The sequence below is a fragment of the Anomaloglossus baeobatrachus genome, chromosome 4 (genome assembly GCF_048569485.1).
Source record: "Anomaloglossus baeobatrachus isolate aAnoBae1 chromosome 4, aAnoBae1.hap1, whole genome shotgun sequence".
Taxonomy (NCBI): Eukaryota; Metazoa; Chordata; class Amphibia; order Anura; family Aromobatidae; genus Anomaloglossus; species Anomaloglossus baeobatrachus.
Window position 1 is genome coordinate 188,020,128 of NC_134356.1, and position 15,771 is coordinate 188,035,898.

Consider the following 15,771-nt stretch of genomic DNA (forward strand, 5'->3'; position numbering starts at 1 on the left):
AAAAAACATAAATAAAAACAATTGTTGCACTTGCAATATTAAACAATGATGCTGTGTCCGGTTGCAAGTTATTCCTTAACTGGAATCAGGCTGATTGACTGCAGCGCTGATGTCACGTCACTCAGATAAGTGGCTCTGCCTGTGTAGACAGAACTGATCGGGTGCTGTACTGTTGAGGTCACATCAGCACTGCAGCTAATAACGGACACGGGAGGTGCGCTGAACCTAGGACCGGTGAGTAAAGCGTCATCAGAAAATAGACTCCTAGCTAAAAGGCATAAATTTGTAAGAGTCCTGTACTGCTTTTACAATGCATACAGTTAGGTCCAGAAATATTTGGACAGTGACACAAGTTTTGTTATTTTAGCTGTTTACAAAAACATGTTCAGAAATACAATTATATATATATAATATGGGCTGAAAGTGCACACTCCCAGCTGCAATATGAGAGTTTTCACATCCAAATCGGAGAAAGGGTTTAGGAATCATAGCTCTGTAATGCAAAGCCTCCTCTTTTTCAAGGGACCAAAAGTAATTGGACAAGGGACTCTAAGGGCTGCAATTAACTCTGAAGGCGTCTCCCTCGTTAACCTGTAATCAATGAAGTAGTTAAAAGGTCTGGGGTTGATTACAGGTGTGTGGTTTTGCATTTGGAAGCTGTTGCTGTGACCAGACAACATGCGGTCTAAGGAACTCTCAATTGAGGTGAAGCAGAACATCCTGAGGCTGAAAAAAAAGAAAAAATCCATCAGAGAGATAGCAGACATGCTTGGAGTAGCAAAATCAACAGTCGGGTACATTCTGAGAAAAAAGGAATTGACTGGTGAGCTTGGGAACTCAAAAAGGCCTGGGCGTCCACGGATGACAACAGTGGTGGATGATCGCCGCATACTTTCTTTGGTGAAGAAGAACCCGTTCACAACATCAACTGAAGTCCAGAACACTCTTAGTGAAGTAGGTGTATCTGTCTCTAAGTCAACAGTAAAGAGAAGACTCCATGAAAGTAAATACAAAGGGTTCACATGTAGATGCAAACCATTCATCAATTCCAAAAATAGGCCAGAGTTAAATTTGCTGAAAAACACCTCATGAAGCCAGCTCAGTTCTGGAAAAGTATTCTATGGACAGATGAGACAAAGATCAGCCTGTACCAGAATGATGGGAAGAAAAAAGTTTGGAGAAGAAAGGGAACGGCACATGATCCAAGGCACACCACATCCTCTGTAAAACATGGTGGAGGCAACGTGATGGCATGGACATGCATGGCTTTCAATGGCACTGGGTCACTTGTGTTTATTGATGACATAACAGCAGACAAGAGTAGCCGGATGAATTCTGAAGTGTACCGGGATATACTTTCAGCCCAGATTCAGCCAAATGCCGCAAAGTTGATCGGACGGCGCTTCATAGTACAGATGGACAATGACCCCAAACATACAGCTAAAGCTACCCAGGAGTTCATGAGTGCAAAAAAGTGGAACATTCTGCAATGGCCAAGTCAATCACCAGATCTTAACCCAATTGAGCATGCATTTCACTTGCTCAAATCCAGACTTAAGACGGAAAGACCCACAAACAAGCAAGACCTGAAGGCTGCGGCTGTAAAGGCCTGGCAAAGCATTAAGAAGGAGGAAACCCAGCGTTTGGTGATGTCCATGGGTTCCAGACTTAAGGCAGTGATTGCCTCCAAAGGATTTGCAACAAAATATTGAAAATAAAAATATTTTGTTTGGGTTTGGTTTATTTGTCCAATTACTTTTGACCTCCTAAAATGTGGAGTGTTTGTAAAGAAATGTGTACAATTCCTACAATTTCTATCAGATATTTTTGTTCAAACCTTCAAATTAAACGTTACAATCTGCACTTGAATTCTGTTGTAGAGGTTTCATTTCAAATCCAATGTGGTGGCATGCAGAGCCCAACTCGCGAAAATTGTGTCACTGTCCAAATATTTCTGGACCTGACTGTACCTTCCCTGTAGTATTCAGTTTGGAAATTGTAGAGCAATCTTGGAAGTTTAAAATTGCAAGTGCAGTGGGCAACCATTGTGCTTCCAGGCAGCGTCGGACTGGCTACCGGAGGAATTTCCAGTAATGCCAGGCCTGGATTCGGGTATCTGTATTGCACTCCGAAGCTCTCATCTGAGCTCAGACATTCAGCCTAGACTGAGCCGCGAGCGCCGAGTGATTGATTGCCCGGCGATTGCGGTTCAGTTCATGACAGCTGCAGACAGGCCGGGGTGATCTCCGGTGCTCTAACCTGAACTCCGGAGATCACCCCGGTTTGTCTGCAGCTGTCATGAACTGAACCGCAATCGCCGGGGAATCAATCACTCGACGCTCGCGGTACAGTCTATGCTGCACTCTGGAGCTCAGGTGAGAGCTCCGGAGTGCAATACAGATACCCGAATCCAGGCCTGGCATTACTGGAGTTTCCTCCGGTAGCCAGTCCGACGCTGCTTCCAGCTCTCATGCCCTTATTTCAGTCGCTGACTGACAGTTCACGCTTCTCTCTTCACCTGCCGCAGTAAGCTCCTGATGACACTGCAGGAGCCAGCCTAGTGGTCTTGCCATGCGCAGGTGCCCTTGTTGAGACAATCTACAACAATGATTCGGAGTCTGAGGGGACTCACTGCCGGACGTTGTCTCAGAGGGGGTGATGTATGCACAGATTAACAGAAGCTGGGCCTCTGTGGACGACACCGGACAATGAATTTGCGCCTGTGCAAAGTCTTTGGTGGGGGGATAGAAGGGGGATCTGTCAAAGACTGAAAGCAGGCGGCAGTGGAGAAATAAGGAGAAGTGAATGAGAGCTGGAAGGGTAGTGTCCACCCATTGCACTTGAGATTATTTCAGAATTTCAGAGATCAATTGCTCTACAATGTCTTTTGGCTATAAAGGTGATCTGATTATTATTATTATTCTTAATTATGCCACAATCTCTGCAACTAAAAGTTTAAATCTGAAGAATACGTTATAGATTTATGCAATGGACAGATAAGCATAGTTTGTAAGGTCTCCTCTTACCTGGCTAAAAGAGAGTTGATGTAGTCAGGGGTGGTGGGGTCGGGACTCAGGGGTGGTGATGTCACAAAAGCCGCAGCTTTAGCCCAGTTCTTACTCCAGTAGTGTGTCCCATCAGTGCCCAGACTTGCTGTGACTGGTTCCCCAAAAACAACATTACCTGTAAATTTACAAATGGATATATCAAGACAGCAGTAAAATTCACACAGATCAATACATTTATATGGTCTAAAAAAGTTAGACAATTATTCGTATATTTTTTTTTGTCTAGAGATGTGCTTTACACAACTAAACACAATACAATTCCAACATCACAGCTGGGGTCAGAATGCAACATATAATAAAAGCACACAGAGCATGTCCATGACTAATTCTCCTTTGCCCCTGCAGCCCATATGCCCTCTGGTACTAGGTCTTTGTTATAATGTCAGCAGACTGACAGAATCCTCCATATTGGTCTCATGGACATCAGGTCACTGCGCTGAAACTGGAACAGAGGACTGAAAACTACATAGAAAACAGAGCAAAGCAACAATAATGCACAAAAGCCTTAAAGATGTTCATTGCATAATATTGTCAGTGTTATGAGATTATAAAAAAAGGAAAAAAATAATGGGATTATTAGAGACAAGCCAATGGCAGAGCATGTGCTGCTGGGAGCCCCGTCCATAACCTCCGGCCTTGTCTACAACTTACAAAGATCTTAGATATTAGGCTGCTTTCACACATCCGGTTTGAGCAGTGCGGCTCAATTCGGCTGTGAAACCTATGCAACGGATGCGGCGAAAACATCGCATCCTTTGCATAAGTTTTTTACATGCGGCCCGTCCGTTTTTTGCCGCTTGCGGCAGGCTACTGAGCATGCGCAGTGGCAAAAACCGCATGAGACGTCCGGATGCGGTTTTTGCCACATTGCGCCACATCTGGCGTCCATAGGCATGCATGGGAAAATGTGCCGCATTGGCCGGATGCGGCGCGATGCGTTTTTTTTTTCGCCGCACCAAAAACGTGCCAGGCAACGTTCCATCCGGCCGCCGCATCGGATAAATCTGCAGCATGCGGCAAAAAACGGATGGAACGCAAGCCCCTGCGCCACTAATGTTAGTCTATGCAAAAAAATGCAACCGGCAAAAAAAAACAAAAAACGGTTGTGTTTTTTCTGCAAAGTGCCGGATTGTGCCGCACAGGAAAAAGCGGAGGTGTGAAAGCAGCCTTAGAGACCAGAGTGGACATTGCCAGGGTCCATTTAGTGAATGTAGTGCAGTGAGACAGTCCGAGCAGTCTCATTCTGCAATATATCTGTAATCTTTTTCACTCCGTCATGGCTGATATTAAAAACAGGGAAATATAGCAACATATAAGCGGCTGGAGACGCATTACTCACATGCAAGGTTACTGACGATGTTTTGCACAGTGTTGCGTAGTGGACATAAGTATATGACTGTAGCAATACATTTTGCTACTCTTATGTAGGCAATATATGGCATTAGTGGGAGCAGTGTGCAATATTCTAGTATTTAGAATCATTCATGAGCATCACTTGGGTTTCTATGTTGAGAACACAAAATGGTCTTAAAGCTACAAGAAGGTCAGAGCTATAGCTAATCTGTACTTCACCCAGGACAAATGCTTATGTACCTGTATATGGCCTGGTCAAGGCAAAAATGGTGCTTTGGTGGCACGCCGTAACAAAGGCACATACTTCAGTAGCCCTTACCAAGCCAAGACATCCAACCACAGGTAAGATATGGGGCATGCAAGTAGAAAATTGGTTTGTATGGGGGCACATGCAGGCTGATGGCTGAGAGAGATGTTGATCGTGCATGACCTAATTCGGACTGCCAATCACATTATTCTCCTGCAGATAAGTCTCTGGCTGATGTGTCAGTCGTCAGATTTCGCCTACAGAACAAGGGAGCACTAAATCAAGCGAGTGTTCCGGTGAATGGGAGAGTCGGCTGACATGGCTGTCAGCAGACCAATCATGTATAGCACTAGAACAAATGATAATACTTTACTCATAAAGTTTCCAGCATTTACATATCTCAAAAAGAGATTTTATGTAGCACACATTCCTGTACAGACCATCACTTTGTGGTCACTATATTTAGCGTATGTTCACAGCTCTGGTCATTCACCTTTTTTCCTGGCTTGGGAGATGAGGTCTACTGAGCTTTTGCTCATCACTTTGGTCACATATAGTGGACAGTTTGTTTGGCTTGCAATGGTAATGGCACGAAAAACAGCTTCTGCTTCCAGCTGAAAGAACAAAGACACGGGACGCTGAAGACGAGAAGAGTTATCAACATCCACAAACAGCACGGAATTCAACAGTGACAGACGCCACACAATAAACTGTTAAATTCTGGACACCTATATCTTATAGCACCTTCCTTTGAGGAAATAGAACCATTCAGATGAAGCACCTGGCCACAATTTAGCATGTGGTAAAGCACAGTTATAGTGGAACAAACCCATTTAAATGCAGCTGTAAGTGATTTAAATGGTTAAACTGTAGCGATCTAGCTCTGGTTGTTGCTGTTACAAGCAGATGCCAGTTTCTGATGGGCATGGTATGGGCTCAGTCCTGAGCCAGTCTCCATACTCCCGCACCCAACCTAGGTGTTATTACGTCCTACTTCCGGATAAGGTTAAAGCCAATAATTGATTAGAAAACGAAAAGTAAAAACAATTTCCCCGTATCTGTTCTGTATCAGTATTAATGTGCATGATTTAGTACGAGCAAAACAAAGCCATCACTGATCTCGGGGAGACCAGCCAGAGAAAACACTGCCGGCAGCCAACGAGGGCGCTCAACACAGTGAAATCCTAGGTGCATTGCCCCCTGGGAAATATGCAAGGGATGTCTGGAGGGATATCTGGCTAGTTTCTGTGTCAAGACTCCTAACAGAGGCTCCACAGACTTTTTTGATTTGCATATTTCCCAGGGGGCAATGCAGCTAGGATTTCACGGTGTTGAGCGACCTCGTTGGCTGTCGGCAGTGTTTTCTCTGGCTGGTCTCCCCGAGATCAGTGATTGTTTTGTCTTGTTGGTCTACTAGGCATTGCTCCCACCTGGCCAGAATCCTACTCCACACTAATGAAGGGCAATACCCCGAAACAGCTGTCTGTGGATGGATATACCTGGCCTTAGTATTTCCCTTGTCATATCTTTAAACTCGTCAAGAGCTGGATATTGACTAAAAGGGCCATTTAATATGGTGGTTATGGTGGTCTCCTAAAAAGAGCCACTCCTTGGCTAGGTCCTTCCCGGTGGGATATCTGGCTAGTTTCTGTGTCGAGACTCCTAACAGAGGCTCCATTGACTTTTTTGATTTGCATGATTTAGTACGGGCACACAGCTGTGCTCGGTCCCCACAGATAAAAGTATTAGAGAAATGGCACTTGATAGGTAAGGGACCTGATTGGGCTTTGCGTTGGTACGCTTCTGCTTTACAAAATGCTTTGGCTGAGCCTATAGGGAATCTGCTCACACTAAATGTATAAAATGACAATACAATAGATCGTTTATAATGACATGGTTGTAGACTACAGTGGAAATAAAACAGGCTAATTCCACTACTTAAGAACTGTGAGATAGACATGGAGTCTGCAGGTGTCCTCATATAAGCCTGCCCATGGGCTGTCTGCACAGAGACGTCCACATTAAGTACAGCTGCTATGCAGACGCTTCATCCTCATGTAAATAGGATCACTTACTGATCTGTTTCCAATCAGTGCCATGTACTTCCTTCACATTCGTTCTGCCGGACTGTGAGCTTTTATGGCTTGTAAATACGGTGCATCTCCTGTTAATGACCTCACGGCTAGCTTATAAGAATCCCTGGCAAATGCACCATCCTAATGGTCCAGTAAGAGCTAGGCCCACTTCCTGCGCTCGCTGTACCCTGGGCGTCCGGCTGCTCTGCTACGTGTGCACATCTTTTCCTCATTACATATGACTTCCTGTCCATTACTAAAATAATCATTACACTGTAGAATTGGCTCACGCCCCAACATTGTCACAGGCATGAAACATTCCCTATTCTAGCAGTCAAGTGCTGCTTTTTATCTCGTTTGCTTGTCTGCCTGGATTTGCTTACCTGTTTTTTTCTGTGACATGTATATGTTATTTACCACTTGTATATATTTCATCTGCTTATTTACTCTGCCCTTTAAGGAAACGTAGCTGGTAGTGTACAGTAAAGCTGGTGTCACACTAAGCGACAGCGACAACGACGTCGCTGTTACGTCACCATTTTCGGTGACGTAACAGCGACCTTGTAAGTCGCTGTTATGATCGCTGCTTAGCTGTCAAACACAGCAGAAGCAGCGATCATAACGTCGCTGTGCTACATGTGCAGAGAGCAGGGAGCCGCGCTTAGCGCTGGCTCCTTGCTCTCCTAGGTACAGTACACATCGGGTTAATTAACCCGATGTGTGCTGCAGCTACATGTCACAGTGCAGAGAGCAGGGAGCCGCGCGCACTGCTTAGCGCTGGCTCCTTGCTCTCCTTGCTACAGTATACATCGGGTTAATTACCCGATGCGTACTGCAGCCACATGTCACAGTGCAGGAGCCGGCACTGGCAGCAAGAGCGGAGGCTGGTAACCAGCGTAAACATCGGGTAACCAGGGAAAGGTCTTCCCTTGGTTACCCGATGTTTACGCTGGTTACAGCTTACCGCAGCTGCCAGTGCCGGCTCCTGCTCGCTTCATTTCGTCGCTCTCTCGCTGTCACACACAGCGATGTGTGTGTCACAGCGGGAGAGTGACGACCAAAAAATGAAGCTGGACATTCAGCAACGACCGGCGACCTCACAGCAGGGGCCAGGTCGTTGCTGGATGTCACACACAGCGATAGCGACGGGACGTCGCTGCAACGTCACAGAAAATGGTGACGTAGCAGCGACGTCGTTGTCGTCGTCGTTATGTGTGACACCAGCTTAAGGTTTATGTTACGTAGCTTACGTTGCCCTCGCAGAAGTAATCGGCCCAAGGAAATGGTTAATCAGCACCAGATACAAACAGGATGAAGACGCACAGAAATAGAACTTGTTTAGGCTCCACAACAATTAGACGCTGCCCAAAGTTAACATTTAGAGGCTTTAATTCCATTAGTACTTGTATGAGAAATACACAAAGTCCAGGATTGAGCGACTTTATATATGTAATCAGTCATAGCCTTGGGCGCTACCTTCAGTGAATCCCAGAAAAGACTGAGGGCCATTTATCAAAATTAGGAATTGCCTACAGTAACGCAGATCCAACATTTCATTTTTTACAAGTATTTTTGAATTTGAATTTAAAGCCAACCACTCAACATTTTCTTTGCGCCAGTCTTGATAACTCTTTATCTCCGACCTGTATACGAGGATGGCTTTAGATTAGGAGCAATGGGTCATCCTTGGAATATGGCATACAAACCTTATAGAAAAACTAGTGGCTTAATGAACCCTGTGTATTCATGAGGGGACTGATAACTGTGTAGGCAGACACAGCAGCCAGCCTTTAATCACTGCTCTGACGGGCAGGAGGGGAGCGCTCTTCCCATAGGGACTGACAACTGTGTAAGGCTGCTTTCACACATCCGGCTTGAGCTGTGCGGCTCAATCCGGCTGTGCAATCTATGCAACGGATGCGGTGAAAACACAGCATCCTTTGCATAAGTTTTTCCCATGCGGCCTGTCCGGTTTTTGCCACTTGCGGCATGCTACTGAGCATGCGCAGTGGCAAAAACCGCATGCGGCAGCCAGATGCGGTTTTTGCCACATCGCGCCGCATCCGGCCGCCATAGGCATGCATTGAAAAATGTGCCGCATCGGCCGGATGCGGCGCGATGCGGTTTTTTTTTTTTGCCGCACGAAAAAACATGCCAGGCAACGTTCCATCCGGCCGCTGCATCGGCTAAATCTGCCGCATGTGGCAAAAACCGGATGGAACGCAAGGCCATGCGGCACAATGGGGCACTAAAAGTCTATGCAGGAAAAACGCAACCGGCAGCAAAAAAAAACGGTTGCGATTTTCCTGCAAAGTGCCGGATTGTGCCGCTTTGCAGAAACCGGAGGTGTGAAAGCAGCCTAAGCAGACACAGCAGCCAGCCTTTAAATCACTGCTCTGTGGAGCATGAAGGGAGTGCTCTTCCCATAGGGACTGACAACTGTGTAGGCAGACACAGCAGCCAGTCTTCAATCACTGCTCTGAGGAGCATGAGGTGAGCGCTCCACCTATAAACACCACGCTCATATAGCAATATTTTTGGGGGCTTGCCTATATTACCTTTAAATAGGACAGCACAGACAATGCTATGCTTTAGTACAGTCACTTACCTCTTCTGGCCGACTCAAAACATGACCCTCCGGTCCTGTAATCCCCATTTCCAACATTCTCTGTTGTTCCTGTAATGGAATCAAGAATTTTTAATATTTTATAGTTTTTATTTACTAGTCTGAATGTAAAACAGTGGCAAGAAAATTTAACACAAAGCCATATGGTGCCATGCAATACCAATGCAACCTTCCTCTCTTTATAGCAATCCTTCCCAATAGCACTGCCACACTCCTCTCTCTATGGTAATCTTTCCTATTAAGACACAGAGACTGATCAGTAGAAAAAATATTTTTATTTAAGTATATGACTCCAAGAAGCAGGAGTGAATAACTTTTTATTCCCTTTTAATATTATTTATAATGTTTTATATTTTAAGGTAGCGCAGAATATGCAGCAGATGGAGGTTTCACCACAACATCAATATGATAAGTACAGCAATGTTTCAAAGTTCCAAAAATAAAAAAGTCATTATCTATAAATAAGTATCTTAAAATAATTATTTTTTTGCAGTAACTTTCAGGAAAAGTAGAAGACATTAAATGTCAAAGTTAAATAAGTTTGATATTTTATGTTTTATCTTTCAGCAAGAATACATGTGTCATGATGACTGTGGCTCATAAGCTGTCCCTCAAGCTAGTGGACCCTATGCTATTCATGACCTCAAGGATACTCCTGATGGTGGAGCATCCCGAGTCTCATTCTTGGCCCTGCTCCTGACCTGTCCTGATCTGATTTCCTCTCTCCCTACCCCCAGGGAGAAACTGGACAAGAGTGTGATGAAGCCCCCAGATAAAGACAAACAAGGGAAAAACAAAACTCTGTCACACAGCATGCATACACAAAGGTTAAGACAATAAGAGATTCAGGAGGAAAATTAGAACCTGAAAGGAAGCTACAGGGGTAAACTCCACACCGCAATAAGCACAATTTTCACCAGTAAAGGGTACTTTACAAGCTGCGATATCGGTACCAATATCGCTAACGAGCGTACCCGCCCACGTCGGTTGTGCGTCACGGGCACATCGCTGCCCGAGTCGCACAACATCGCTTACACCCGTCACACACTTACTTGCCTAGTGACGTCGCTGTGACCGGCGAACCGCCTCCTTTCTAAGGGGGGCAGTTCGTTTGGCGTCATAGCGTTATCACTAAGTGGCCGCCCAATAGCAGAGGAGGGGCAGAGATGAGCGGAACAAACATCCCGCCCACCTCCTTCCTTTCTCATTGCCGGTGGAGGCAGGTAAGGAGATGTTCGTCGTTCCTGCGGTGTCACACATAGCGATGTGTGCTGCCACAGGAACGACAAACAACCTCGCTACTCACCTGTCAACATTTTTGGTGTTGGAGCGACCTCTCCAATACCAACGATTTTTACCTCTTTTGCGATCGTTTAGGTCGCTCAGAGGTGTCACACGCTGCGATGTCGCTAACGACGCCGGATGTGCGTCACAAACACCGTGACCCCGACGATATATCGTTAGCGATGTCGCAGCGTGTAAAGCACCTTTTAGTCTGGGATACCACAGCTCACAGACCAACAAAGAAACTATAGCTGGCATGGGTGGAAGGATTCAACCAGCATAAATAGGAGGAGAGCAGATGTGATTTTCCTCCCCAAAACACGTGATCAAAAGAGCAAGCAGACCAGCAGAGATTAACTCTTGCTAGCCTGCCTATGAATCAACACACAGCAGGTTGATGTTTGAGTCTGCCTGTGTTGATCCGAGACACCAGAGAATCCGATCAGGTGGAGTGTCAGAATCTACAATTTGAAGAGTGCCCATTGCCGCCATGACAGTCAGTCTGTACAAAACTCCGTGTGACAACATAATTTTTGGATCAGAATCTAAAATGAATGCGCAGTTTACAATATAAAAATGTCACAAGAGAAAAGTCTTTTCCCTATAAAGTATTACAACACTCCGCACCATCTACATCAATACAAAGGGACGGAGCCAAAATAGGCATGTGAGCAGAAGCATCTTTTTTCTGGGTTACGTGTTGTAAGTCCATGTACCGTTGTCTCCTCTTCTGCCCACAATTCCCACTATGCTGGAGTCTAAGCTCAGTTTCTAATCTCTGTAAATGTTCTTTCCTTTCTTCAGGGAGCAGATTTTTAGTTCAATGACTTCATCCTCTCCATTTTGCATTCCTGACCTCTTGCTAACATTTTGTATCAATTAAAAGGGATACATGAAGGAGAGCCAACAACTGCAGTTCAGCGTTTGGAAGGGATTCTGGTAAAGATTTTATTGACACAGCGGCCAAAACTGACTCCTTTCATCATAGCAATCCCATGTTATGAAAGCGAGAGTCTTATGAAATGGTCACCATCAAATCCCTAAATATATATATAGTCTGTTTATGGAAAACTGAGCTTAGTAAACTTATTTCACTGATGTAATGCAGTGGGATTAGGATGGTTTCTTTATTTAGGAAAGTAATTCAACATATTTTACTTAATTTGTAGCTTTAAAGCCCAAGATATATGTTACATTTATGGGCTCTCTTTGATCTGGACGATGTAGTTCTGCGTAGCACATATTTGTTTCTCTGCTTTGCCCTGATGGTCCCACCCTGTAAGAGGTGGCGCACTAGTGCCAGGTCACCCTTATCTGATGGTTAGAAGGCTGACATCTGTTTTATTACATTAGTGTGTTAGTAGGGACACTGCTGTATATTTACATTGTGCATACATTTTACAATGCTTCTGCTTGCTTTTGTGTATTCAAATCATATTTATTGTCATCTAAGTAGAGTTGAGGGGAGTGGGAATAATCTGGGTCCGGCGGATCCGCGGGGGGTTGAGAAAAGTCCGGATCCGATCCGGAATCCGGCACCATATATGTCACTGGGGGAGTGGGGAGGAGAGAGAGTGAGAGAGAGCGTGAGCGAGAGAGAAAAAAAACAAACAAAAAAAAAAACGTCCGGATCGTGCACCAGGAATCCCGCGTCCGGGTCGGACTCGGATCTGCCGCTCAAACCGTGCGGATCTGGATTTTGCCGATCCGGGTCCGTTCAACACTACATCTAAGGTAATTGCTGATCACATTACCATGTACAAATATGTGAATTGAGAGTATATAGATCGACTAGCTTGAGTTATACCTAGGCCTGTAACCAAGTCAAGGAGGAACCACTACATAGATAAGAAAATCTTACATCCATCACAGATGTAGATTCTTTACTGTAACAGCAGCGATAACATGGCATTCATTACTACACAATAATGAGAAGGCAAATTAGAAGAGCAAGTTAGAGGGCATGGATGGATTTGTGAAAATGATAATTTTACAAATAATAGGTAGCAGGTTTTGAAGATGGGATATTGCACCATGGATTTTTTTCAGATTTCCATTACTATGGAGCATAGTTTCCCCTTAACATGACACATATAACATATAGTAACTGCATCTTCAGAGTTTTTGTCATCTGGATAAATACCATAGCATTAAAAGTGATATCTAGGTATATAAAATTGATGAACTAGCTTTAGGATAGGTCATTAATATCAGATTGGTGGGAATTGACACCTGGCACCTCCCTGGATCAGCTGTTAGTAGCTCTGACAAAACCAATATGCAAATACTGAATGGAGCTGAACGGCACAGCTCTGATCAATGTGTAGCCGCTGCTGCCCAGAACTGCAGATCAGCACCTATTCAACAGAGGAGAAGCCGAGCTGCAGTTCTCTCTAACGGCCACTAAACAGACTATGGAGCCATCATTGTCTACTCCATACACTACTTATATCCGGCAGCTGGAGAGGATGACAGTTGATCTTTTAAGGTGCCACCGATCTGTTAGTGATAACCTATCCTAAGGACCCTTGAGGAAGCCACAGTAGCTATTGTAATGTGCGGGGCTCTCTCACTCCATTCTATTTCTTCAATTAGGGTTCATACCATAAAGGCCACATGCTCATTTTTGGCTTCCGGTCTTCACTACTACATTTATGTTTAGCCTTATCTATGGACCATATGGAGTTTATCTTGAGACATATACATATAACATACATTATATATATATATATATATATATATATATATATATATATATACACATACATACATACATACATACATACATATATATATATACACACATACATATTAGTGCCAGTCCTCCCCATTCTTTCTACTATCCTAATGATAGGTCATCAATTTTAAGTTAGTGGACAACCCCTTTAACGTTCTGTATTTTTAGGTGTTGCTACTCTACAAATCCATGTACAGTGGAACCTTGGTTTAAGAGTAACTTGGTTTGAGAGCGTTTTACAAGACAAGCAAAGCTTTCTAAAAATGTAACTTTGTTTAAGAGCAATGCTTTGCAATAAGAGCAAATTCCCACCGGGTACACTTCCGGTTCCATCCTTCCACCGCGCTTTGACCCGCTCTGGAGGTAACTTTCTGTACATATGTTCTGTATACCATTGAACAGTACAGTATATACTATATAGCATATCAATTTGCATTTGTGGATACAGTATTGTACTCTCGGCTAACCAGTGCAGCTCATTGCTTGTACAGCACCTCCCGCACACCAACAATTCTATTGTAAGCCAACGTACAGTTTAATTTGTTTCATATGTTTTTACTGTACAGTATTCTGTATTAGTGCACTGTAATAACTTTATATGAATACAGTACATTATTTTGTATTACTGTAATAAGTTTCTATAAATACAGTAAATGTTTTTGGGTTGTGGAACAAATTGTCTGCGTTTCAACTATTTCCTATGGGAAAATTTGCTTTGATATAAGAGTAACTTGGTTTAAGAGCACACTCCCGGAACCAATTATGCTCGTTATCCAAGGTTCCACTGTATTATTGTACACATGTTCCCCACTGCTGTTAGTACATTGGGTGTAGTCACTTACCTGGGCAATGATGTCTCCATTCTCAGCGTGAACCTGAGCAATAGCCCCCATGCCTCCGAGGAAAGTAAAGATCTCGTAGAGCTGAAAGATACACATCAGAATGTCGGCTTTGAAAACACAAAATGTTCTTGTTTATTACAAAAGCAGGACTTTTTGGAGATTGTATGACAGCTGTGACGCCATTACACGAATAAACAGTATATAGGAGAGACAAGACAGGTCCCTTCATATTGGGTCAAACTTGTAAACACATAGTAATTCTCCAGACCACGGCCTGGTTTCCAACAGACACAAGCTAAGATAAGAAAAATGTTCACATATCTGGATTACAGTCCAGGGAGGAAGGAAATCCAATAGCATTTACCTCGGTGTTGGACATCTGATACATATCTTTGTAGGCCATGTAAACCATGAAAGAGTTAACACCTGGAAATTAAAGAAAGCAAAGATGGAAAGTCAGTGTCAGATTTTTCCTGTGTTATAGCAAGGGACATGTGATAATTATTACACTCCTGTGGAATGGAAGGAGTTGGCTGCAGAACTTCAACATGTAAGGAAAGCTCGTGTTTGGCATCGCTACCAAGTATCTAACGCTAGAGAAACCGAGCTAAAGAGAGCGGGCAGGAGAGATATACCAGACGGAAGGTCCCTGCACTAGGACGCTAATAAACTGAAAGTGGGCTTAAAATAACACATTTATGGCAGAACATACAAGTCATTATCACCTCCTCAGATACAGGAATTATGGGCTTGGAAACGGGAAGCCTGGGCATGCTGACAAGGGAAAACACAGGTTCATTCACTTGCAGCAGACTGGTACTGCAAGTGAGAATTTTATTTTGAGGGCTTGGTACAAGATTACATGGCAACAGACCCAAACACAAGAAATAGGTGCCATAATATCAGTGGAGCAACTTTTTATATATATATATATATATATATATATATATATATACACACACACACACACACACACACACACACACAGTGCCTACAAGTAGTATTCAACCCCCTGCAGATTTACACATTCGGAATTAACTTGGCATTGTGACATTTGGACTGTAGATCAGCCTGGAAGTGTGAAATGCACTGCAGCAAAAAAGAATGTTATTTCTTTTTTTATTTTTTTTTTTTTAAATTGTGAAAAGTTTATTCAGAGGGTCATTTATTATTCAACCCCTCAAACCACAAGAATTCTGTTTGGTTCCCCTAAAGTATTAAGAAGTATTTCAGGCACAAAGAACAATGAGCTTCACATGTTTGGATTAATTATCTCTTTTTCCAGCCTTTTCTGACTAATTAAGACCCTCCCCAAACTTGTGAACAGCACTCATACTTGGTCAACATGGGAAAGACAAAGGAGCATTCCAAGGCCATCAGAGACAAGATCATGGAGGGTCACAAGGCTGGCAAGGGGTACAAAACCCTTTCCAAGGAGTTGGGCCTACCTGTTTCCACTGTTGGGAGCATCATCCGGAAGTGGAAGGCTTATGGAACTACTGTTAGCCTTCCACGGCCTGGACAGCCTTTGAAAGTTTC

At 43.9% G+C, this 15,771-nt stretch overlaps 1 protein-coding gene across 2 annotated transcripts in view; it reads right to left on the reverse strand.

Moving 5' to 3' along the window:
- The window catches only part of DPYSL3 (dihydropyrimidinase like 3), a 179,697-nt gene that overhangs the window by 17,619 nt on the left and 146,307 nt on the right, over positions 1–15,771 (reverse strand). For both annotated transcript variants that reach the window (XM_075344609.1, XM_075344610.1), the window contains exons 5-9: positions 14,597–14,658; positions 14,233–14,313; positions 9,352–9,420; positions 5,162–5,282; positions 3,027–3,183 (exon numbers count right to left, since the gene is read on the reverse strand). In XM_075344609.1, the coding sequence (XP_075200724.1) occupies positions 3,027–3,183; positions 5,162–5,282; positions 9,352–9,420; positions 14,233–14,313; positions 14,597–14,658 (490 nt within the window). The remainder of the gene's footprint in view (positions 1–3,026; positions 3,184–5,161; positions 5,283–9,351; positions 9,421–14,232; positions 14,314–14,596; positions 14,659–15,771) is intronic.